Source organism: Hyperoodon ampullatus (assembly GCF_949752795.1).
Source record: "Hyperoodon ampullatus genome assembly, chromosome: 10".
NCBI classification, from domain to species: domain Eukaryota; kingdom Metazoa; phylum Chordata; class Mammalia; order Artiodactyla; family Ziphiidae; genus Hyperoodon; species Hyperoodon ampullatus.
This window is the reverse complement of record NC_136923.1, coordinates 38,082,156-38,108,988: the sequence shown is the minus strand read 5'-3', so window position 1 is coordinate 38,108,988 and position 26,833 is coordinate 38,082,156. Positions and strand designations below refer to the sequence as shown.

The window sequence follows — 26,833 nt, the reverse complement described above, 5'->3', positions numbered from 1 at the left end:
GTGAGAGTGGGCAACCTTGTCTTGTTCCTGATCTTAGTGTAAATGGTTTCAGTTTTTCACCATTGAGGACGATGCTGGCTGTGGGTTTGTCATATATGGCCTTTATTATGTTGAGGAAAGTTCCCTCTATGCCTACTTTCTGCAGGGTTTTTATCATAAATGGGTGTTGAATTTTGTTGAAAGCTTTCTCTGCATCTATTGAGATTATCATATGGTTTTTCTCCTTCAATTTGTTGATATGGTGTATCACGTTGATTGATTTGAGTATATTGAAGAATCCTTGCATTCCTGGAATAAACCCCACTTGATCATGGTGTATGATCCTTTTAATGTGCTGTTGGATTCTGTTTGCTAGTATTTTGTTGAGGATTTTTGCATCTATGTTCATCAGTGATACTGGCCTGTAGTTTTCTTTCTTTGTGACATCCTTGTCTGGTTTTGGTATCAAGGTGATGGTGGCCTCGTAGAATGAGTTTGGGAGTGTTCCTCCCTCTGCTATATTTTGGAAGAGTTTGAGAAGGATAGGTGTTAGCTCTTCTCTAAATGCTTGATAGAATTCGCCTGTGAAGCCATCTGGTCCTGGGCTTTTGTTTGTTGGAAGATTTTTTATCACAGTTTCAATTTCAGTGCTTGTGATTGGTCTGTTCATATTTTCTATTTCTTCCTGATTCAGTCTTGGCAGGTTGTGCATTTCTAAGAATTTGTCCATTTCTTCCACGTTGTCCATTTTATTGGCATAGAATTGCTTGTAATAATCTCTCATGATCTTTTGTATTTCTGCAGTGTCAGTTGTTACTTCTCCTTTTTCATTTCTAATTCTATTGATTTGAGTCTTCTCCCTTTTTTTCTTGATGAGTCTGGCTAATGGTTTATCAATTTTGTTTATCTTCTCCAAGAACCAGCTTTTAGTTTTATTGATCTTTGCTATCGTTTCCTTCATTTCTTTTTCATTTATTTCTGATCTTATTTTTATGATTTATTTCCTTCTGCTAACTTTGGGATGTTTTTGTTCTTCTTTCTCTAATTGCTTTAGGTGCAAGGTTAGGTTGTTTATTCGAGATGTTTCCTGTTTCTTAAGGTAGGATTGTATTGCTATAAACTTCCCTCTTAGAACTGCTTTTGCTGCATCCCATAGGTTTTGGGTCGTCGTGTCTCCATTGTCATTTGTTTCTAGGTATTTTTTAATGTACTTTTTGATTTCTTCAGTGATCACTTCGTTATTAAGTAGTGTATTGTTTAGCCTCCATGTGTTTGTATTTTTTACAGATTTTTTTCCTGTAATTGATACCTAGTCTCATAGCATTGTGGTCAGAAAAGATACTTGATACAATTTCAATTTTCTTAAATTTACCAAGGCTTGATTTGTGACCCAAGATATGATCTATCCTGGAGAATGTTCCATGAGCACTTGAGAAAAATGTGTATTCTGTTGTTTTTGGATGGAATGTCCTATAAATATCAATTAAGTCCATCTTGTTTAATGTATCATTTAAAGCTTGTGTTTCCTTATTTATTTTCATTTTGGATGATCTGTCCATTGGTGAAAGTGGGGTGTTAAAGTCCCCTACTATGATTGTGTTACTGTCGATTTCTCCTTTTATGGCTGTTAGTATTTGCCTTATGTATTGAGGTGCTCCTATGTTGGGTGCATAAATATTTACAATTGTTATATCTTCTTCTTGGATCAATCCCTTGATCATTATGTAGTGTCCTTCTTTGTCTCTTCTAATAGTCTTTATTTTAAAGTCTATTTTGTCTGATATGAGAATTGCTACTCCAGCTTTCTTTTGGTTTCCATTTGCATGGAATATGTTTTTCCATCCCCTTACTTTCAGTCTGTATGTGTCTCTAGGTCTGAAGTGGGTCTCTTGTAGACAGCATATATATGGGTCTTGTTTTTGTATCCATTCAGCCAATCTGTGTCTTTTGGTGGGAGCATTTAGTCCATTTACATTTAAGGTAATTATCGATATGTATGTTCCTATTCCCATTTCCTTAATTGTTTTGGGTTCGTTATTGTAGGTCTTTTCCTTCTGTTGTGTTTCTTGCCTAGAGAAGTTCCTTTAGCATTTGTTGTAAAGGTGGTTTGGTGGTGCTGAACTCTCTCAGCTTTTGCTTGTCTGTAAACGTTTTAATTTCTCCATCAAATCTGAATGAGATCCTTGCTGGGTAGAATAATCTTGGTTGCAGGTTTTTCTCCTTCATCACTTTAATTGTGTCCTGCCACTCCCTTCTGGCTTGTAGAGTTTCTGCTGAGAGATCAGCTGTTATCCTGATGGGGATTCCCAGGTTAGTGTTTTAAATCCACATCAGCACAGTGAATTCAGCCCTACGGAGAAGTAATATTTTCCAACAAATTTTAGGGGACATGTTTGTTAGGTTTAATTGGAAGCTTAAAGGTTTTACTAATAGCTACTGATAGTGTTTTAGCCTTTGCTAGGACAGAATTTTGCAAGGATAAAAAAACCTCTTGTATAGTTTTAATCAGTGAATTAGCAAAATATCTCATTAGTTGTTGACCTTCTCATTGTTTCTTCTATTATTCAGAGTCAGCCTCAGGCCTCAAGCCCCTGTATGTCTCTTGTCATGACCACTGCTCTGGCTTTATAGATATTTAATATCATGTGTGTTGGGAAGGCACCACATCCTTTTTAAAAAAAATCACAACAAGAAGCAGAGGTGTAAAAACTAGGTCGCTTTTTAGTGAGCCAGAAACCTTAAAAATCACAAACGAATAACCGCTCTGTGAAGTTCATTCTGATATAGATATCATGTTTCTTCTTGGCCAGAGGGACTGGACTCTCAGGCAGGCACAAGGCTTGCTGAATCTGGAGCCTAGGATGTAAAAGGAGAGGAATGCCAAGGAGCTAAAGCCAGCATTGGGATGGGGTGGAGGGTGTCCATAAATAGTACATATGACCAAATACAAGGTGCCTCTGAATATGTGATGACCACTCTCCAACTTCACATTGAAAAAAGTCCAAACACTTTTAGGCCAACTTTAATGAAATAAATAACTACTTAGAATATTAAATTTATCATTTTAGTTATATTTTAAATTGTTTTATATAAAATGTGTATTACACACTATGTACTCAATCACATATTATGTAAAATTGAGAAGTATTGATTTTTCCCCACTTCCACATTTTACGAGAAGATTTTATTTGAATTCTTTATGTGCAGCCATGCCATTAGGTCTCTGTCATCACTATAGCCATATTCTGAGTCATCTGACAGTTTTCCAAGGCACATTATCAGGTTTGGTTTTGATACATCACTGTTTGAATCCTTAATGATGCTTTCACTGGAGATTCATCTTGAGGCCCAATTACATATTTGCTGAACAGTTGGACACTTGATGTTTTTATGTTTTCATTTGTCATGTAGGCCTATGTATATGACCTTAATGATACAGCCACTTACTATGCTGCTTTTAAGGTGAGTTTTACAGTAGCATCCAGTACTTCAATTTGGAGGTCATACCCAAGGATGATTACTAAATCTGTGTAGTTTTGCTCTTAAAAATTTTTTTAACCAAGATAAAATTTATAAGCATCTAAAACTTGCGTTGATTGAGGATATTTCAGGATAATGTAACTTATCCAAACAGTGCTGTGATGATAAAAATAAAGGGGTTCAGAGAATGCCCTATAACATGAAAGGCTTTGTGAGGGTGGAAATACAAGGTGGCAGCTTCTTCTGTGAGTGATGTCTGGAAGGGAACCTCTCCTTGTATTTGGAATAGACACAGGCATTTCCTCAGAACAGTGCCTTTGGGTTCTTTGTTTCATCACTACCTCATCTATGAAACTGCCTTAAGTTGAGGGGACTTGTTTGGGAGCCGTTCTTAAATGGAAGCTCATTCTTAAATGGGTAAAGGACCATTGGGTCACTCTCATTTTGGTACAGATTTTGGTACAGATTAAAGGATGTCTTTATATGTAATAACTCTAAATGAAAAATTCTGCTTCTCACTTGCAAGTCAGGTAAAGAAATAGCTCATATTTCTCTTTCTCCTAGCCTAGGCCTTCTCAATTTTCAGTGGATCATCATCCACCCAGGACCATTATCTGCTAGGTCCATTATCAGCGTTCAGACATGCGTTGTTTGAGCATCTGCACCAAATGTCTTTTCAGGCCATACAAGGAAGACTCAAATCCAGTAGGTCTCTGTCCATGGAACTGCTCTATTTTGACTTCTAGTGCCCACTGTCTCTAGCCTCAGTGTCTAACTGGGTTTTTGTGTGTGTTAGTGCTGCTGCAAAACAGAACACGTTAAATAATGAACCAAAATAAAGAAAGTTAGCTCAGGATGACTCCCTGCTCATGCAGAGGTGAGAGGTTCACAACAGGAGTCTCTAACATGGATCTATAGTGTTGGCACATGAGGTCCCAAGTATTCTCTGCCACAGGATTGAAAAAACAAATGTGCTTTCTCTTCCCTTCCTTTTTTGTTCTGCTGCTACTCTAGAAAGAGTGATATGAAAGAACAGTGGCTCTACAAGTATATACAAACATAGAGCTGGCTTTGTATAACAACTTTAACTGACTTAAAAGTATGTCAGTAGTATGTATGATCCCAGCTTGGTTTTTAAAAACATAGATACAATACTTTCATCTATTAGATAGATTAGGTAGATGAGATGGTAGATAGAAGCTGTGAGATTTGGAAAAGTCATCCTAATTCCCCAAACTTTAGTTTCCTCATTTAAAAAATTGGGGGTGGGAGGATGGAATAAGGTAATATAAGAGAGACAGAAAAAAAAAAAGAACCCATTTGAACTAGTGAATCAAACAGGAAAGAGGTGGAAAAATAAATGAGAGGATTGGTGGTTCAGGAAATGAGGTATACCCAAATAATAGGTGTATTACATGCCATCTAAAAGGAGTTTCCTGTCTTTTTTTTTTTTTTTTTTTTTTGCTAGTGACTCTTGTTTATTGGCAAGTTTCACTTTCACATCTAAACTAGAAATCCTACATAATTCCATTCATAATATCTTAATTACTCCATGGTGGCCACGTAAAATGTCACCTGTTTTCAGTGGTAAAATCAGTGTACATTTGTTTAGTGCTCTGTACTCTCTCAGAGCCCTTCTGGCTATATAATCACATTGAAACTTCATAACAAGCCTGTGCACTGAGTGGAGCTTCACCATCTTACAGAGGTAGAGGTGGTCAACACCAGTTAAGTAAGTGACTAAGCAAATTAATGACATTTCTTGGAAGAACAAAAGAATGGTAGTAATCATACTTTGATTTTAAATTAATTTTTCATTTAACCTATAATGATTCAAAAACAACACCAATAACAAAAAGTGCTAGGGATAGAATCATATCATGGGCTTTATAGAACATGTTATGTTCTTCTTCAATTTTTTAAATATTTTTATTTATTTTATTTTTGGCTGTGTTGGGTCTTTTGTTGCTGCACGCGGGCTTTTCTCTAGTTGCGGCAAGCGGGGGGCCACTCCTTGTTGCAGTGTGCAGGCTTCTCACTGTGGTGGCTTCTCTTGTTGCGGAGCATGGGCTCTAGGTGTGTGGGCCTCAGTAGTTGAGGCACTCAGGCTCAGTCGTTGTGGCTCATGGGCTCTAGAGTGCAGGCTCCGCGGCATGTGGGATCTTCCCAGACCAGGGCTCGAACCCATGTACCCTGCATTGGGAGGCAGATTCTTAGCCACTGTGCCACCAGGAAAGCCCTAAACTTTTTATTTTAAATTGAAGTATAGCCAATTAACAGTGTTGTGATAGTTTCAGGTGCACAGCAAAGTGACTCAGCCATACATATACATGTATCCATTCTCCCCCAAACTCCCCTCCCATCCAGGCTGCCACATCACATTGAGCAGAGCTCCCTGTGCTATACAGTAGGCCCTTGTTGGTTATCCATTTTAAATATAGCAGTGTGTACATGTCAATCCCAAACTCCCTAACTATCCCTTGCCCCCATCCTTCCTAGAACATGTTATTTTTAAAGTGTTTATTCTTCTTTATGGTCAACATTTAGTTTTTATGGCTGTTGGGTTGTCATACCTTTTATTAACCAGTAATAAAGGCACAAATTAGATTTAAAAGCTGTATTAATATTTCTATTAGTAAAAATTTAGACATTTCTATCCTAAAGGAAACCCTAATATAAATAAATGCAGGATGTATAATCATTCAGCACAAAGATGCATGTAAGAATATATGTCATACAGTACAAAAGCTGCTGTAAGAGAGCATTAAAAAATCAGAAAGCCTAGAGCAAAGGACAGTAGAAAGCCCATATCAGTTATGACAATAAATATAATTGAGATGAAAGAAAATCCTATTAGGTAAAAATTCTTAAAATAGAGGCAAAAAACAAAATTCATCTATATATTAGTGAGAGACTCACAAATATAATAAGAGAAACAAAAAGATTAATAACAAATAAGTTAAGTATAATAATAAAATACAAAATGAAATGTCATAATAGTAATGATAAAAAATAAATTCTACTGTAAAAGGTATGAAATGAATGTGCCGTGTAAGGAGTATCAGGGATTGACAGAAAAAGAAAACACACACACACAATAAAGTTAAATTTGGGGGAGGGTGGGAGGGAGGGAGATGCATGAGGGAAGGGATGTGGGAACAGATGTATATGTATGACTGATTCACTTTGTTATAAAGCAGAAACTAATTTTAAAAAAAAGTTAAATTTGGTTTCCTCTTTCATCCACCAAGAATACATATCTCACGGGAAGCAAAATGGCCTCTCAGGGTAGGCACACACATAACATGTAATGCACCACTCACTCCCTCAGCCCTAGAATCCCCAGCAGAAGCAGCCCCTGATACTTGGACTCTGCAAAGTAGAGGGTGACTACTCTACTACCGTTAAATTCAGGGTTCACACTTCATTCCGGAGATATTTACTCAACAGTTCATGTTCTTCAGTTTAAAGGAACGTTGACCAAACTTAGCCTTAACACACTCACCTTCTTAACTGGGGAAAGAAAGCAAAGTGAGAAGCCCAGGTGTACTTGCCAGCATCTCTGCCTCCAGCTCACCAGTGTTCCAGAAAGCCCTTTTTTTTCCTTTACAGGGATAGAAAGAGCATTTTATACTGATACATGGTGAAATTTATAGTGAAGGTCTAATTGTTGTGACCTTTGAATATAATAATGACTCAAAATTATTATGTCCAATTTATTAATATAAAGATAAAAGTACCGTAAAAGCAAGAGATTTGTTAACATCCCTTTTGACATATAAGAAGACAAAAATAAGGATGGAGATAAATATCTAAATCAGATAAATAAATCTGACTTAGGAGAGAATCTGAATAAGGTTGATGTGACAGAGAATAACAGCATTATTGAGCACTCACCTGGGCTGTTATCTCTTTTTTACATATGAGGGAGACAGGACACAGAGTGGTGAGGCACGTGCCTGAGCAACCTTGTTAAGAGACCATACTCTTAGCCACTTGCTCTCCTACCTCTACACAGGGTGGCATAATTTATCATCTAAATCAGTATGTGCTGATAGTCAAATGGAGTGCTATTGCTTGCCAGGGCAGCAGATGTAACTGAAGTATCCCAGCTCACCAGGCTGTATGATTCTTCCAGTGCTAAAAAAAAAAAAAAAAAGAAGAAGATTTGTCCAACAAACAGAATACATCTTTTCCAGGGCCCATGGAACAACATTTTACAAAAATTATTCATAGAAAAAATTTTGATAAATTCCACATGGCACAAGCCACATTCTGATCACAGTGCAGTTAGCATATTAGTCATCCAGAGGGGAAAGACCTTACAATAATTCTGATATCAAAAAAGATAACTTGACAAAGGTCAACCTTCATTCCCAATTATTTAACAATTTTGGCTTAGTAAACTAAGAATAAAAATGCTGTTTGTTGCAGTTTGAGGGGGCTAATGGATATCAGTAGATTGGTTTTGAGATCAGAATGTTAAGTGGGTGTAGATTAAAATGGAGGTACCAATGTAGAGTCACAAAGGTACATGTGACATATTTTTTTAATAAATTTATAGTGTGTATATATATGTAAGCAGTATGGATAAATGTGACACCTTTATTAGCAACAAAGACAACCCTCAGAATGGGAGAAAATATTTGCAAATGAAGCAGCCGACAAGGGATTAATCTCTAAAATATACAAATAGCTCATGCAGCTCAATCAAAAAAGCAAATAACCCAATCAGAAAATGGGCAGAAGATCTAAATAGACATTTCTCCAAAGAAGACATACAGATGGGTAAAAAGCATATGAAAAGATGCGCAACATCACTAATTATTAGAGAAATGCAAATCAAAACTACAATGAGGTGTCACCTTACACTGGTCAGAATGGCCATCATCAAAATGTCTACAAACAGTAAATGCTGGAAAGGGTGTGGAGAAAAGGGAACCTTCCTGCACTGTTGGTGGGAGTGTAAATTGGTACAGCCACTATGGAGAGCAATATGGAGGTTCCTTAAAAAACTAAAAATAGAACTACCATATGAACTTGGGCTTGTGCAGGTAATCCAGGATGATTTCATCTCAAGATCCTCAACTTAATTACAACTGCAAAGACACTTTTTCCAAATAAGGAAACATTCACACTTCTAGGGATTAGGATATGGACATATCTTTTTAGGGACCACCATTCAACCCATTCTAACTTTTGATTAACATTAACCCTGAATTAGAAAGACTTTTTAAAGTCACAGTCAATGTGGAACCTGTTGGTGCAGAGATTGTGTGCTGTCTGCAAACAGGTTGCTCCCAAAAGAGGGAAGAGGCAGATCTGAGATGTTCATGTGTGGGTCCTTCTCCTAGAAGCACTGGCCAAAGAAGTCACTCCTTTTCCCAGGAAAGTGATGGAAGGGGCGGAAGTGTTACTCACATAAGGCTTTTCACCACCTGGAAAGAGGAATAAAAATAAGTATTCTTGCTAAAGCACTATAATTTTACATATATGTGTGTAAATATACATATATATGCTGTTTGACTTCCTTTTTAATTGATTGTATTAAATAAACATATATGTTATAAAATAAGAAATAGTTTAAATTTTTCATGAGTGAAAAGGCAGTTTCTCATGACTCATGAGAGACCATCCAAAAAGAATCAGATTGGTTGATTTGTGTCAGCTTGGTCTTAGGGACTCTGTCAAACTGGGACATTTTAACAGAAATGCGGGCTTCTCAATGCTTCTCTCTTCTTTTACACTATAAGTAAGGACTGCATGAACCAGTTGTCAGCATCTGTAGTGTTCCTAAATCTGTAGATCGTTGCCTATTTTCTAGCTTATTAGGACTTGCCACCAAATAAGTGCCAAAATAAAGCAAGTCACACCCAAAGAGAAAGATTTTTTTAATATCATAGTAGACTTTATTTTATTTTTTTTTAAATTTTTTGGCCACACCGTGCAGCGTGTGGGATCTTAGTTCCCTGACCAGGGATCAAACCTGTGCCCCATGCATTGGAAGCACGGAGTCTTAACCACTGGACCACCAGGTAAGTCCCAAAAGTAGACTTTATTTTTTAATTCTTTTAAAAAATTGTTTTATTGAAGCGTAGTTGATTTACAATGTTTCAAGTGTATAGCAAAATAATTCAGTTATACATATATATATTCTTTTTCAGATTCTTTTCCATTATAGGTTATTACAAGATACTGAATATAGTTCCTTGTGCTATACAGTAGATCCTTATTGTTTATCTGTTTTATATATAGTAGTCTGTATTTGTTAATCACAAATTCCAAATTTATCCCTCCTTAACCCTTTGATAACCATAAGTTTGTTTTCTTTGTCTGTGAGTCTATTTCTGTTTTATAAATAAGTTCATTTGTATCAATTTTCTGGGTTCCATATGTAAGTGATAGCATATGATATTTTTCTTTTTCTGTCTGACTTATTTCACTTAGTATGATAATCTCTAGGTCCATCCTTGTTGCTGCAGATGGCATTATTTCATTCTTTTTTATGGCTGAGTAATATTCCATGTATATATGTACCACATCTTCTTTATCCATTCCTCTGTCAATAGACATTTAGGTTGCTTCCATGTCTTGGCTGTAGTAAATAGTGCTGCAGTGAACATTGAGGTGCATGTATCTTTTCGAGTTAGAGCTTTCTCCAGATATATGCCCAGGAGTGGGATTGCAGGATCATATGGTAGGTCTATTTTTAGTTTTTTAAGGAACCTCCATACTGTTCTCCATAATGGCTGCACCAATTTACATTCCCACCAACAGTGTAGGAAGGTTCCCTTTTCTCCACACCCTCTCCAGCATTTATTATTTGTAGGCTTTTTTTTTTTTTTTTTTTTTTTTGTGGTACGTGGGCCTCTCACTGTTGTGGTCTCTCCCATTGCAGAGCACAGGCTCCGGACGCGCAGGCTCAGTGGCCATGGCTCACGGGCCCAGCTGCTCCGCGGCATGTGGGATCTTCCCGGACCGGGGCACGAACCCGTATCCCCTGCATTGGCAGGCGGACTCTCAACCACTGCGCCACCAGGGAAGCCCCTATTTGTAGGCTTTTTGATGATGGTCATTGTGACCATTGTGAGGTAATCCCTCATTGTAAGTTTGATTTGCATTTCTCTAATTATCAGTGATATTGAGCATCTTTCCATGTGCCTGTTGGCCATCTGGATGTCTTCTTTGGAGAAATGTCTATTTAGGTCTTCTGCCCATTTTTTGATTGGGTTGTTTATTTATTTATTTATTTTTGATGTTGAGCTATATAAGTTGCTTGTATATTTTGGAAATTAAGCCTTTGTCGGTTGCATCATTTGCAAATGTTTTCTCCCATTCCATGGGTTGTATGTTCGTTTTGTTTATGGTTTCCTTTGCTGTACAAAAGCTTTTAAGTTTAATTAGATCCCATTTGTTTTTGTTTTTTTTGCAGTTACTCTAGGAGATGGATCCAAAAAAATATTACTGTGATTTATGTCAGAGAGTGTCCTGCCCATCTTTTTCTCTAGGACTTTTATATATTTAGGTCTTTAATCCTTTTTTTTTTTTTTTTTTTTTTTTTTGCGGTACACGGGCCTCTCACTGTTGTGGCCTCTCCCGTTGCGGAGCACAGGCTCCGGACGCGCAGGCTCAGAGGCCGTGGCTCACGGGCCCAGCCGCTCCATGGCATGTGGGATCTTCCCGGACCGGGGCACGAACCCGTGTCCCCTGCATCGGCATGCGGACTCTCAACCACTGCGCCACCAGGGAAGCCCCCCTTTCATCCATTTTGAATTTATTTTTGTTTATGATGTTAGAGAATGTTCTAATTCCATTCTTTTACATGTACCTGTCCAGTTTTCCCAGCACCACTTACTAAAGAGACTGTCTTTTCTCCATTGTATTGGTATATTCTTGCCTCCTTTGTTGAAAACTAATTGACTGTAAGTGTGCAGGTTTATTTCTGGGCTCTCTATCCTGTTCCATTGATCTCTATGTCTGTTTTTGTGACAGTAACATACTATTTTGATAAATTCAGCTTTGTAGTATAGTCTGAAATCCTCCAGCTCCATTCTTCTTAAGAGTTTTCTGGCTATTCAGGGTCTTTTGTGTTTCCATACAAATTTTTAAATTTTTTGCTCCAGTTCTGTGAAAAATGCCATTGGTAGTTTGGTAGGGATTGCACTGAATCAGTAGATTGCATTGGATAGTATAGTCATTTTAACAATATTCATCTTCCCAATCCAAGAATATGGTGTATCTTTCCATCTGTTTGTGTGGTCTTCAACTTTTTTCATCAGCATCTTACAGTTTTCAGAGGACAGGTCTTTTGCCTCCTTAGGTAGGTTTATTCCTAGGTATTTCATTATTTTTTATGTGATGGTAAATGGGGTTATTTCCTTAATTTCGCTTTCTAATAGTTCATTGCTATTGTATAGAAATGCAGCAGGTTTCTGTATATTAATTTTGTATCCAGCAACTTTACCGAATTCATTGATGAGCTCTAGTAGCTTTCTGGTAGCGTCTTTAGGATTTTCTATGTATAGTATCATGACACCGGCAAACAGTGACAGTTTTACTTTTTCTTTTCCAATTTGGATTCCTTTTATTTCTTTTTCTTCTCTCGTTGCTGTGGCTAGGATTTCCAAAATTATGTTGAATAAAAGTGGCAAGAGTGGACATCCTTGTCTTGTTCCTGATCTTAGAGGGAATGCTTTCAGCTTTTCACTGTTGTGTATGATAGTTGTGGGTTTGTAATTTATGACCTTTATTATGTTGAGGTGTGTTCCCTCTATGCCAGCTTTCTGAAGAGTTTTTATCATAAATGATGTTGAATTTCATCAAAAGCTTTTTCTGCATCTATTGAGATGATCATATGGTTTTTATTCTTCAATATGTTAGTGTGGTATATCACATTGATTGATTTGTGGATATTGAAAAATCCTTGCATTTCTAGGATAAATCCCACTTGACCATGGTGTGTGATCCTTTTAATATATTGTTGGAGTCAGTTTGCTAGTATTTTGTTGAGGATTTTGGTGTCTTTGTTCATCAGTGATATTGACCTGTAATTTTCTCTTTTTTATGATATCTTTGTCTGGTTTTCATATCAGGGTGATCGCAGCCTCATAGGATGAATTTGGAAGTGTTGTTTTCTCTGCAGTTTTTTTGGAATAGTTTCAGAAGGATGGGTGTTAACTCTTCTCTAAATGTTTGGTGGAATTTACCTATGAAGCCATCTAGTCCTGGACTTTTGTTTATCAGGAGTTTTTAAATTACTGATTCATTTTCAGTACTGATAACTGGTCTGTTCATATTTTCTGCTTCTTCCTAGTTAAGTCTTGGAAGGTTGTACCTTTCTAAGAATTTGTCCATTTCTTCTAGGTTGTCCATTTTATTGGCATATAATTGCTCATAGTAGTCTCTTATGATCCTTTGTATTTCTGTGGTGTCTGCTGTAACTTCTTTTCCATTTCTGATATCATTGATTTGGGCCCTCTCCCTTTTTTTCTTGATGACTCTGGCTAAAGGTTTATCCATTTTGTTTATATTTGCCAAGAACCAGCTTTTAGTTTCATCGATATTTTCTATCTTTTTTTAAGTCTCTATTTCATTTATTTTTGCTCTGATTTTATGATTTCTTTCCTTCTACTAACTTTGGGTTTTGTTTGTTCTTTTTTCTCTAGTTGCTTTAGGTGTAGGGTTAGGTTGTTTATTTGAGCTTTTTCTTGTTTCCTGAGGTAAGCTTGTATCGCTCTAAACTTCCTTCTTAGAACTGCTTTTGCTGCACCCCATAGGTTTTGGATCATCTTGCTTTCATTTGTGTCTAGGTATTTTTTAATTTCCTCTTTGATTTCTTCAGTGATCCACTGGTTGTTTAGTAGCATATTGTTTAGCCTCCACATGTTTGTGTTTTTTGCAGTTCTCTTCTTGTGGTTGATTTCTAGCCTCATAGCATTGTGGTTGGAAAAGATGCTTGATGTGATTTTAGTTTTCTTAAATTTACTGAGGCTTGCCTTGTGGCCCAGCATGTGTTCTGTCCTGGAGAATATTCCACGTGCACTTGAAAAGAATGTGTATTCTGCTGCTTTTGGATAGAATGCTCTGTAAATATTAATTAAATCCATCTGGTCTAACATGTCATTTAAGGCATGTGTTTCCTTTTTGATTTTCTGTCTGGATAATGTGTCCATTGATGTAAGTGGGGTATTTTTTTAATTTATTTATTTATTTATTTATTTATTTATTTATTTTTGGCTACATTGGGTCTTTGTTGCTGCTTGCGTGGGCTTTCTCTAGTTGCAGCTAGTGGGGGCTACTCTTCATTGGGGTGTGCAGGCTTCTCATTGCGGTGGCTTCTCTAGGCATGTGGGCTTCAGTAGTTGCAGCACGCAGGCTTAGTATTTGTGGCTCTTGGGCTTTAGAATGCAGCCTCAGTAGTTGTGGCGCACAGGCTTAGTTGCTCCACAGCTTGTGGAGTCTTCCCAGACCAGGGCTCAAACCCATGTCCCCTGCTTTGGCAGATGGATTCTTAACCACTGCACCAGCAGGGATGTCCCCTAAGTGGGGCATTAAAGTCCCCTACTATTATTATGTTACCATTGATTCTTTTATGTTAGTTAATATTTGCCTTATATATTGAGGTGCTCCTATGTTGGGTGCATATATATTTACAGTTGTTATATCTTCTTCTTGGATTGACCCCTTGATCATTATGTAGTGTCTTTCTTTGTTTCTTATAACAGTCTTTATTTTAAAGTCTGTTTTGTCTGATATAAGTATTGCTGCTCTGGCTTTCTTTTGATTTCCATTTGCATGGACTATCTTTTTTCCATCCCCTCACTTTCAGTCTGTATGTGTCTCTAGATCTGATGTGAGTCTTTTGTAGGCAGCATATATGGGTCCTGTTTTTGTATCCATTCAGCCAGTGTGTGTCTTTTGGTTGGAGCATTTAGCCCATTTACATTTAAAGTAATTATTGATATGTATGTTCCTATTGCCATTTTAATTGTCTTGGATTTGTTTTTGTAGGTCTTGTTTTCCCCTTTTTCTTTTGCTCTCTTCTCTTGTGATTTGATGACTATCTTTAGTGTTATGTTTGGATTCCTTTTTCTTTTTTTGTGTGTATATCTGTTATAAATTTTGGTTTGCAATTGCGTCAGGTGTTTGTATAGCTGTCTTTGTATATGCGTGATTGTTGTAAGTTGCTGATCTCTTAATTTCAGATGCATTTTAGATACCTTGCATTTGTACTCTCCTCCTCTCATGATTACTGTTTTTGATATCATATTTTACATCTAATTGTTTTGTGTATCTCTTTAACTGCTTATTGTGGATACAGGTGATTTTATCACTCTCGTGTTTTAACCTCCCTATGAGCTTTGTTTGTGGATATTTTCTACCTTTACTGTATGTTTTCCTTTACCAATGAGCTTTTTCATTCTGTGATTTTCTTGTTTCTAGTTGTGGCCTTTTCTTTTTTACCTAGAGAAGTTCCTTTAACATTTGTTGTAAAGCTGGTTTGGTGGTGCTGAATTCTTTAGCTTTTGCTTGTCTGTAAAGCTTTTGATTTCTCCTTCTAATCTGAGAGCCTTGCTGGGTAGAGTATTCTTGGTTGTAGGTTCTTCTCTTTCATCACTTTAAATATATCATACCATTCCCTCCTAGCCTGCTGAGTTTCTGCTGAAAAATTGGCTGATAGTATTATGGGAGTTCCCTTGTATGTTATTTGTTGCTTTCCCCTAGCTGCTTTTAGTTTTCTCTGTCTTTAATTTTTGTCATTTTGATTACAATGTATCTTGTCTATTCCTCTTTGGGTTAATCCTGTATGGGACTCTGTGCCTCTTGGACTTGGGTGACTGTTTCCTTTCCCAGATTAGGGAGGTTTTCAGCTGTTATCTCCTCAGATATTTTCTTGGGCCCTTTCTCTCTTCTCCTGGGACCCCTGTAATGTGAATATTAGCAGACTTGATGTTGTCCCAGAGGTCTCTTAATCTGTCCTGACTTCTGTTCATTCTTCTTTCTTTTTTCTGTTCAGTAGCAGTGATTTCTGCTACTCTGTCTTCCCAGCTCACTGATCCATTCTTCTGATTCATTTAGTCTACTGTTGATTCCTTCCAGTACATTTTTCATATCATTTATTGTATTCTTCATCTCTGTTTGGTTGTTCTTTATATTTTCTAACTCTGTTAAAAAATTTCTGACTTCTTTTTCTGTGCATCCATTCTTTTCTCGAGTTCTTTGATCATCTTTATGATCATTACTCTGAACGCCTTGGGTAGATTGCCTGTCTCCACTTCACTTACTTGTTCTTCTGGGGTTTTATCTTGTTCTTTTATCTGAAACATATTTCTCATTTTGTCTCAGTTGCTATTTGTATTTTTATGTATGTGGTAGGTTAGTTACTTTTCTCGACCTTGGAGAAGCGGCCGTCTGTAGGAAGCGTCCTATGCATCCCAGCAGTTCCGCACCCCCATCACCCAAGCTGTGTGCTCTAAGGGTTCACTCGAAGAGGGCTACGTGGGTCCTTCTGTTGTGGTGGGCTAACTGTGTGGATGGTCTGATAGGCCTCTAGTCTGGTTGGTTGCCAGAACCTGCTTTGTGTGGATGCTACTGGCTGCTGTTTAGCAGGGCCTAGTCATGAGGTGGCTGGTTGTGCAATCCTACATCACCCCCAGGGCTAGTGCTGGCTTACTGGTGGGTGGAGTCAGAGTCCTGAAGACTCTGGGGCTGTTGCCCTCCCACTGGCAGGTGAAGCCAGATCCTGGGGTTAGTGCCAGTCTACCAGCAAGCAGAGCTTGTTCCTGGAGTCTGACTGCAGCCCAGGGATCCCAGAGCTCATTTCAGGTTGTTTTGTGGGGCGATGTTGGTTCCTGACACAGTTGGGTATGGGTTCTGGGGTGTCCTGAAGGTTGCATTGGCCCGCTAGTGGGCCAGGCCAGGGCCCAGCTGATTCCAGGGTAGGGTCTGCCCTGTATTGAGGGGTCGTAGTTTTCTTGCTTCTGGTGTCTGGCCCCTTGTGGATGAGGTTGGTCTAGAGGCTTGGTCTGGCTTCCTGGTGGGAGGGGCTAGTGCCTGTCCATTGGTGGGTACAGCTCCATCTTGGCCCTCTGGTGGGCTGGGCCATGTCTAGGGGCAAGCCCAGAGGTAGCTATGGGCTCTTTAGTCTTTAGGCAGCCTATCTGCTGATTGTTGGCACTGTGTCCCCACCCAGTTAGTTGTTTGGCCTAAAGTGTCCCAGCAGTGCGGCCTAGAGGCTGTTGGGTAGGGCCAGGTCTTGGAACTAAAGAGCCAAGCTGTCAGCCATCAACAGTGTTCCCCAGTATGTTTGCCACCAGTGTCTGTGTCCCCAGGGTGAGCTTCATCCACCCCTCACCTCTCCAGGAGATGCTCCAAAACCAGCAGGAAGGTCTGGCCCAGGCTCCTGTCAAATTATTTTTTTCCCCTATGTGCTGGTGCACGTGAGCTTTTGTGTGGGAAAAAAAGGGAGCTTTTTTCACTCCCTTTAAAGTGAAGTCTCTATTTTAAGTAAGCCCCACTGGCCTTCAAGACCAAATGCTCTGGGCACTCGTCTTGCCAGTGCTGGGCTGGGGCGCCTGATGTGGGGCTCAGAACTCTCACTCCTATGGTAGAACCTCTGCAATATAATTATTCTCCAGTTTGTGGGTCACCCATCTGGAGATACGGGGTTTGATTATGAGTCTGCCCCTTCTTCTGGTCTCGTTGTGGTTCCTTCTTTATGTCTTTGGCTGTAGAAGATCTTTTCTGGTAGGTTCCAGTACTTTTTATCAATGGTTGTTCTGCGAATAGTTGTGATTTTGGTGTGAGAATAGGTGAGCTCAGAGTGTTTTTCTTCTGCCATCTTGGCCACTCTCCAAGAAAGAATTTTAATATGGAATATTTGCACTAAATTAAGTTTTAAGCCATAGTCAAAACTGAATAGTTGCAGTTAGATGAAGGTAGACAGAATGGGAATTCTGACTGGTGTCAGGGAGACAAGTACACTGAAGCCTGGTGTGGGAGTAAGGTTTTCAGGGTCACAGAACTCTGCAGCTTCTTTCTCTCTGCCCCTCCACCCTCACCCCTGCCCTGCTTTGGGTCCAGACAGACCTGTGTTTAGACTACAGCTTCACCTCACTCTCCTCATCTGTAAGATGCACATGAGAATACCTATCTTAGTGAAATAAAATATGGGAGAATATCCTGATCATTACCTACCTATATTAGGCATCCTAAAAAAGCAGACTTAAAGGTCTTACAAACAACCCTTTAAAACTTCTTGAATACTTTTTTGGGTTGCCCACCTTGGGGAAAGATGAGAAGAAAGTTGGGTGAATACCCATGAGAAACACAGAAATCAAGAAGATAAGGAGGTAGTAGGGAAGAGGCAAATGGTAAAGTGTGCTCTAGTACATGAGTGAATAAGAACAGTATTCTGAACACTCTTTGCTGAGCAGAATCTGCACACCTGCTCTGATGCTTTGGAATGCTTAGTGGTCCCATGTAGAAAACCAAAAACCTCTCACCCCTCTGTGTTAACCCTTGAGTAAAATCCCTGGACATGTAGTAGTTGAAGTGCTACTTCATTGCCTGTGCTGGTTACCTCCTCTGTGGGGAAGGTGTGCCACAGAGGCACACAGACCTGTTTTAGATTACAGTCCCTTGTGAGTCTTATGATTGAGGACAAACTATCAACATCAGTAATCATGCTCTAAATACTAATTTGATTGGATACAACATAATCATGCTTCATTATAATCATAACTCATTTGGTTAATAAATGCTTACATTTATATTTTTTCCTTACAAAATATCCTAGTGATTGGTTAAAATATGCTAATGACACCACATCCACTTAGTTTCAGATGATTTGAGTAGCTCCCTTGGCATTCTAGAAAGGGAGATAATTGAAAGGCCAGTTAAGAGGTGATTACACTGGTCTGGAAGAGAGGTGGTAATGGCTGAACCAAGGCCATGAAGAGGAGAGGTCAGATGTGACAGATTTTAAGATAACAAAATCTACAGGACGTGATGACAGCTGGAAGAATTCTGGTTTAGTGAACTAGTGGGTTCTACTCAGAAGGAGTTTCTAGGAGCAGACGGGTGGGTAGGAAATGATAAGCTGTGTTGTGGCCATGCAGGTCAGTAACTTAGGGGTGAGTCTGGGCTAGAGACACTGCTTTGGGTCTTATCTGCTTTTGGTGGTGGTTGAAACCATGGGAGCAGGTGAGATTGCCCAGAAAGCTTATATGGTAGGAAGGAAATGGGCTTCAAATGCAGATCTCTGAATGCCAATGATAGTTAAGGGGTATACAAAGGGAGAGGAGTACAGGGGACAAGCCATCAGGTGTCTGGCATCTGAATTGTATGTGTCGGGTGGAAAAGTACATGTCAGTGAAATAATACACATTGTCACTGTTGATGTAGTTGATAAAGCACCAGCTCACTGGTTCTATACTGCTAAAGAGCCAGTGAGTGTTTTATTGGAGAAATACTGAAATTATACCACCCATTGGAGAAAGGGAGTTAATTTTCAAGACTCTTTTTTTTTTCTTTTGGTTTTATTTATTTATTTATTTGGATTCTTTGTGTGTGTATTTTATATATATATATATATATATATATATATATATATATATACTTCAGATGTATAGCGTGTTACCTTGATATATTTATATATTGTATTATGATTGCCAGTCAAGCAATATTTATCACATTGCATCATTATAGTACAATATTATTGTCTGTATTCATTATACTGTACATTAGTCAAGACTTATTTTGAAGTGGGGGGGAGTATACTATTTATAACAAACTATAGTCAGATTTCTATTAAAGAAAGTAACTACTGATTTTGTAAAACTAGAAAGTGACAAAAATCTGACAACAAGACAAGTGTCAGTCCTCACCAGCTGGGCACTTCTTCTGTATTGACTGATTGGAAGAGCTGAGACAGTGTGCATGTCAGACAGGAAAGGCTAGATGTGCTGCTGCCAGCACCTCTCACTTTTGATTTCCAACTGAGTTGCTAATCACAAGTGATCATTTTAAAGAACACTCTCCCCCTTCCTTTCCTTGGCAGGAATTCTGTGAGAAGTTATCCTCACAGCTCTGGACTTTGAGAACCTTATCTTTGACAATTCTTTGTAACATCTCTAAGTGAGGCTTATTTCTACTAAGGAGTCCGAAGAGCTACTGATTAAGAAAAATTTGTCTGGTGACCAACCTCCTTTATCTCTGAATGGTCTCTATACAAACTCTTTTATTTAGAAACCTGTTGTGCTTCATTCACACCGCGGGATGGCACATGATATAACTCTTGCTGGAGTTTCCTCTTGCTGTGGCTGGACTACACACTTATAAGTTACCATGGAAAGATCCTGTGTGGTTTCCTTTGTGCATATGGGCTCTGTTTTCTGGGGTCAGTGGGTTCTCCCTATCCAACAGGGGAAAGGAGGGGCCAAGGCTGTGGAGACTCTGGGTGTCACATGGAATTTTCAAGAGATGATTCTAATCTCATTTCAGTTGTTTCATCAAGATGTCTACATTAGGATGAGGAATTCCTTCCTAGTCTCTGTTCCTAAACCATACCAAGTGGTTGTATGACTGCAGCTTTCTTGGAATTTTCCTTTAGAGGGGAAGACTCTAAAAATGTCAGAAATTAATAGAGGTGCCGTGTTGTTCCTCCATTCTCTCTTTTCTCCCAATCCTGAAGTCCCTAGGAAAGAACTTTATTCTTACATATTTAGGCATCCAGCCTTCTCTACTAAGCCCTCCTTCCCCTTGACTACAGAGGACTTCACAGTGAACCAAGCCCACTACTCTCCCAAACTTTTCTTCTTATCGTGGTCTGGCTGAAATACAGCCACAGGCAAATATCAACATTGCCCTGAGCTTAGCAGGATTTTTCTCTGGGGCCATTACAGCGACAGTTGAATGACAACATAGAGCAAGTGTGACATGGAAGTTTGTAAACAGCAGTACTTGTTGAAAGGAACTGTTTTTTCCTCTATCAGGAGCTTTCCTCTAGCGCCTAGTTAGGGTGTATAAGGAACTAAAAAAGAAAAAAGCTTGTCATGTGGGAAAGTGTTACTTCAGAGAATTGGATATTTTGCCACTCAAAAATATTTGCAGAGGTTCATTTTAGAGTTTCTACTATTTCCCCAAATATGAATCTTCTGTGTGCCTTACCAGAAAATGAGCCTTGTCTAATTTAGTAAAGTATATGTTCATTTCTTTAGGAAAGTGAGTTTGAAGTATCCCTTCAAACTTAGTGTTACACATTGAACGTCAGACCAGATGTTTAAAACTGTTGAGAATCATAATGCCTGTCCTTCTGTTGCAGGTGCAACAACGAGAGTGAGTGGTCCCAGATCCACGAGAATATCATCCGCAAGTCCAGCGCCAAGTACTCTGCCCCTAGCGCCAGTCATGGTAATGTGCTTCTTTGGCTAGGAGACTTTGTGTTGCATTTGCAGTTGCTGATCATACACACCTTAGTTGATTTGTGCTGATAGTTGCCAGATGTAAAGTTCAGTCTCCTACAGACATTTATTCTCCTGTTCAGGCAATTTCTCTTTCTTTCTGTGATAATTTGAGACCTTAACTAATTACTTTTTAAAAAATTTTTATTGGAGTATAGTTGATTTACAATGTGTGTTAGTTTCTGCTGTACAGCAAAGTGAATCAGTTATACCTATACATATATCCACTCTTTTTTAGATTCTTTTCCCATATAGGTCATCACAGAGTATTGAGTAGGGTTCCCTGTGCTATATAGTAGGTCCTTATTAGTTATCTATTTTATATGTAGTAGTGTGTATGCATCAATCCCCATCTCCCAATTTATCCCTCCCCTCCACCCCCCCTAGTAACCATAAGTTTGTTTTCTACATCTGTGACTATTTCTATTATGTAAATACATTCATTTGTACCATTTTTTTTAGATTCCACATATAAGTGATATCACATGATATTTTTGTCTTTCTCTGTCTGACTTACTTCACTTAGTATGATAATCTCTGGGTCCATCCATGTTGCTGCAAAGGGCATTATTTCATTCTTTTTTATGGCTGAGTAATATTCCATTGTATGTATGTACCACATTTTCTTTATCCATTCCTCTGTCGATGGATATTTAGGTTGCTTCCACATCTTGGCTGTTGTAAACAGTACTGCAGTGAACATTAGAATCCACCTATCCTTTTGGATTTTGGTTTTCTCCAGATATATGCCCAGGAGTGGGATTGCTGGACCATATGGTAGTTCTATTTTTAGTTTTTTAAGGAACCTCCATACTGTTCTCCACAATGGCTGTACCAGTTTACATTCCCACCAACAATATAGGAGGGCTCCCTTTTCTCCACACTATCTCTAGTATTTATTTGTAGACTTTTTGATGATGGCCATTCTGACCAGTGTGAAGTGATACCTCATTGTAGTTTTGATTTGCATTTCTCTGATAATTAGTGATGTTGAGCATCTTTTCATGTGTGCTTTTTGGCCATTTCTTCTGACCAAAATACATTTTCTGCTCTTTCCATGGTGGATTCCTTATGCTTTGATAGGTAACTTGAGTTCCAGTTTGAATCCAGAGTGAACAAAAGTGTTGCCGGTTTGTCACATTGTGAATTCTGTTTTTCCTGAACAAAGATTACACACCCAGCCCCCAAAAAAGACACACATAAATGTCACTTTTTCTATTCCTGTTCAGTGTTAGCTTCACCAAGAAAGCCTGATGCTAATGAGAATCAATGATTAGTCTGCCAGTATCAGTCATTCTGGAACTAAAATAGAAGATCTTTATTTCAAAGCAGCTTTCATCTTAGCTCAACTTCTCCTTTTCTTTTTCCCTCATTTTAAAACTCTGTTTAATTTCTATCTAAATCTTGGTACAGTTGTACATATTAACATTAATTCTAAACTGAATATTGCTTGATTAAATTAGAAGCACTATTTAAAAGCCTATAAGATCTGAATAGACGTTTTTCCAAAGAAGACGTACAGATGGCCAGCAGGCACATGAAAAGATGTTCAACATCATTAATCATCAGAGAAATGCAAATTAAAACCACAGTGATATATCACCTCAAACCTGTCAGAATGGCTATCATGAAAAAGGACACAAATAACAAATGTTGGTGAGGCTGTGGAGAAAAGGGAACCCTCACATACAGTTGGTGGGAATGTAAATTGGTGCAGCGATTGTGGAAAACAGTATGGAGGATTCTCAAAAAACTGAAAATAGAATTACCATGTGACCCAACAATTCCACTCCTGGGTATATATCCCCCCCCAAAAAAAAAGCTAATTCGAAAAGATGTATGCACCCCAGTGTTCATAGAAGCATTATTTACAGTTACCAAGATATGGAAGCAACCTAAGTGTCCATCAAAAGATGAACGGATAAAGAAGATGTAGTGTATATGTATGTACAATGGAATACTACTCAGCCTTAAAAAAGAATGAAATTTTGCCATTTGCAAAAACATAGATGGAGTTGGAGGATATTATGCTAAGTGACGTAAGTTAGAGAAAGACAGATACTGTATGATATCACTTATATGTGGAATCTAAAACGTAAAACAAACTAGTGAATATAACAAGAAAGAAACAGACTCGCAGATATAGAGAACAAACTGTTGGTTTCCAGTGAGGGGAGGGACATGGGGAGGGGTAGAGGATTAAGAGGTACAAACTACTATGTATAAAATAAATAAGCTGCAAGGATATAACAACACAGAGAATATAGCCAATATTTTATAATAACTATAAATTGAACATAACCTTTAAAAGTTGTGAATCACTGTTGTACAGCTGAAACTTATATAATATTGTACATCAACTATACCTCAATGAAATATATATATATATAATATATAAATAAAAGTAAAAGCCTATGAGCTTTTAGATAACTATCAAATTTACATAGAACTGTGTTTCTCCAGTTAGTTTTTATTGAGTTGGCCAAAAAGTTCTTTTGGTTTTCCGTAAGATGGCTCTAGTAGCGCGTAGTTGTCTTCAACTTCATTCGAAACAGTTTTGTTAGATTATATTGTGACAGCTGTCATATCAGCGTGCATTTAAAAAAAACTTATCAAAATTGTTGATTTTTGTGTAGCCATTTTAATATCGAAGATGGAAGAAAAACAACATTTTTGGCATATTATGCTTTATTATTTCTAGAAAGGTAAAAATGTAGCTGAAACGCAAAAAAAGATTTGTGCAGTGTATGGAGAAGTTGCTGTGACTGATCGAATGTGTCAAAGGTGATTTGTGTATTTTCATGCTGGAGATTTCTCGCTGGATGATGCTCCATGGTCAGGTAGACCAGGTGAAGTTGATAGCGATCAAATCAAGACATTAATTGAGAACAGTCAACGTTATACCATGTGGGAGATAGCCGACATACTCAAAATATCCAAATAAAGCATTGAAAATCATTTGCACCAGCTTGGTTATGTTAATCTCTTTGATGTTTGGGTTCCACATAAGTTAAGCGAAAAAAACCTTCTTGACCATATTTCTGCATGCAATTCTCTACTTAAACGTAACAAAAACATTCTGTTTTTAAAACAAATTGTGGGGCTTCCCTTGTGGCACAGTGGTTGAGAGTCCGCCTGCCGATGCAGGGGACACGGGTTCGTGCCCCGGTCCGGGAAGATCCCACATGCCGTGGAGCAGCTGGGCCCGTGAGCCATGGCCGCTGAGCCTGCACGTCCGGAGCCTGTGCTCCGCAACAGGAGAGGCCACAACAGTGAGAGGCCCACGTACTGCAAAAAAAAAAAAAAAAACAAATTGTGATGGGTGATGAAAAGTAGATACTGTACAATAATGTGGAATGGAAGAGATCATGGGGCAAGCGAAATGAACCACCACCAGCCACACCAAAGGCCAGTCTTCATCCAAAGAAGGTGATGTTGTGTACATGGTGGGATTGGAAGGGAGTCCTCTATTATGAGCTGCTTCTGGAAAACCAAACAATTAATTCCAACAAGTACTGCTCCCATTTAGACCAACTGAAAGCAGCACTCAATGGAAAGCATCCGGAATTAGTCAACACAAAACGCATAATCTTCCATCTCAGGATAACGGAAGACCGCGTGTTTCTTTGGTGACCAGGCAAAAACTGTTACAGCTTGGCTGGGAAGTTCTGATTTACCCGCCATATTCACCAGACATTGCACCTTCGGATTCCCATTTATTTCAGTCTTTACAAAATTCTCTTAATGGAAAAAAATTTCAATTCCCTGGAAGACTGTAAAAGGCACCTGGAACAGTTCTTTGCTCAAAAAGATAAAAAATTTGGGGAAGTTGGAATTATGAAATTGCATGAAAAATGGCAGAAGGTAGTGGCACAAAACAGTGAATATATTCAATAAAGTTCTTGGTGAAAATGAAAAATGCGTGTTTGGGACTTCCCTGGTGGTCCAGTGGCTAGGTCTCCATGCTCTTAATTGTTGGGGGGGCGGCGAGGAGGAGGGTTCGAGCCCTGGTCGGGGAACTGGATCCCGCATGGTGCAACTGGGGGTTCACATGATGCAACTGAAGATCCCGCATGCCAAAACTGGAAGACCCCCCCACCCACATGCCGTGACTAAGGATCCATGTGCTGCAACTAAAAGATCCTGCATGCTACAACTAAAAAATCCTGCATGCCTCAACGAAGATCCCGTGTGCCGCAACTAAGACCCGGTGCAGCCAAATAAATAAATAAATAAATAGATAGATAGATTTTTTTTTTTTAAGGAAAGAAAAGTGTATCGTTTATTTTTACTTAAAAACCGAAGGAACTTTTTGGCCAACCCAATACCGCTAAATTGTTTCATAATCTCTTTTATATAGCCTTCTTTGTTTTAACTTCCATATACCTGTTGTAAATAAAAAGCTGCCCTTAAATGACAGTGTAAAGCCACTTCAGGGCATGGCAGTTCCCAAAGTTGTTGAAAATAACTTTTTTTTTCTTTATCAGGGTCAACATATATTGAACTAGGAGGGTCCTCAGAGCAGCTCCAAATCAGAGGCTTCAAAGTTTGAGACTTCTCTAAAACTCTGTAGCATGGGGTTCCCCAGGGCCTTTCCCACTGTTTTTAAGTTCCTGTTTCCCCTTATATGTGCCTGGATGCCAAGGAGCTACACTCAGTGTGCTGGAAGGGGAAGGGAGTTCATATTCCTCACCTAAAACTAGGCTAAAGCAAGAGACAAATCTTGTTTTTAAAATACAGAGAAGTTACTACAATTTGGAAAACTGTTCACACCAATATTTATAGTGTTCTTTGCTTTATTTCCTTATTTTATTTATAAAAGCTACCCTTGGCTATAAGTTCTTGGGATATGATGTGATTAAAACATGGAGAGGGGCTTTCCTGGTGAACAGTGGTTAAGAACCCACCTGCCAATGCAGGGGACACGGGCTCGATTCCTGGTCCGGGAAGATCCCACATGCCACGGAACAACTAAGCCCATGCACCACAACTACTGAGCCTGCGCTCTAGAGCCTGCAAACCACAACTGCTGATCCCGAGTGCCACAACTACTGGGGCTCGCATGCCTAGCACCCACGCACCACAACGAAGAGTAGCCCCCGCTCGCCACAACTAGAGGAAGCTCATGCACAGCAACAAAGACCCAATGCAGCCAAAAATAAATAAATAAAATAAATTTTTAAATAAATTAATTAATTTAAAAAGGGTTTTGTTTTTTTTAAAAAAAGAAACAACCAAAGAGCAGTTTCCACCATCACTTCACCAGGTTAAAATGCTGAATTTTGTCTCACCTCCCAGAGTGAGCAAGAAACCATGCCATCTTCAGTGTCCATGATTTTTGTCCAGAACTCACAGACACTGGCCACTTAAACAGTGTTAGAAAAGCACCCCATCCTCTGTGCTGGGGCAGCATAGACTTCAGAGAGCCTCAGTTAGGATGGCCGTAGTGAGAGGAGGTCTTCATGCACCTGTGGGAAATCCAGGAGGAGAAATAGACTTCTTTTCTTTGAAGTGTGTGTCTGACTGCTTCTTGGCAAGGCTTAACTTGGAAGCTGGTTGAGATCTTGGAAATCACGTGTTTCAACTCCCTCATTAAATAAATGAAGAAACTGAAGCTCAGTGAAATGATTTAGTGGCTTAACCAGGGAGCCCAGGTTTCCATACTGCAGGCCACTGGCCTTTCCACTCTATTGTCAAAGCTTCTGAGCATGGGTTTTCCACTGCTGGACTCCAGGGTCTTCGTGTCAGAGAATTTCATAATTGCTCAAAGAATATTTCAGGTCTTTATTAGTCTCCTTAATTAAAGATATTTCTTTATAAAAAGTTAATTTACTTTACTGTAAACTCTCACCCATCTTTGTTAAATATCATGAGCAGTTCATTGCCTTGACAGTCTGTTTCAGAAGTCATTA

The 26,833-nt window shown here is 38.8% G+C and overlaps 1 protein-coding gene across 1 annotated transcript in view; it reads left to right on the top strand.

The window, feature by feature from the left end:
* The window catches only part of DOCK3 (dedicator of cytokinesis 3), a gene marked incomplete at both ends in the record, with an annotated part of 415,489 nt that overhangs the window by 290,703 nt on the left and 97,953 nt on the right, over window positions 1–26,833 (top strand). The window contains one exon of the mRNA XM_079712090.1: window positions 20,783–20,871. Coding sequence (XP_079568216.1) covers window positions 20,783–20,871 — 89 coding nt within the window. The remainder of the gene's footprint in view (window positions 1–20,782; window positions 20,872–26,833) is intronic.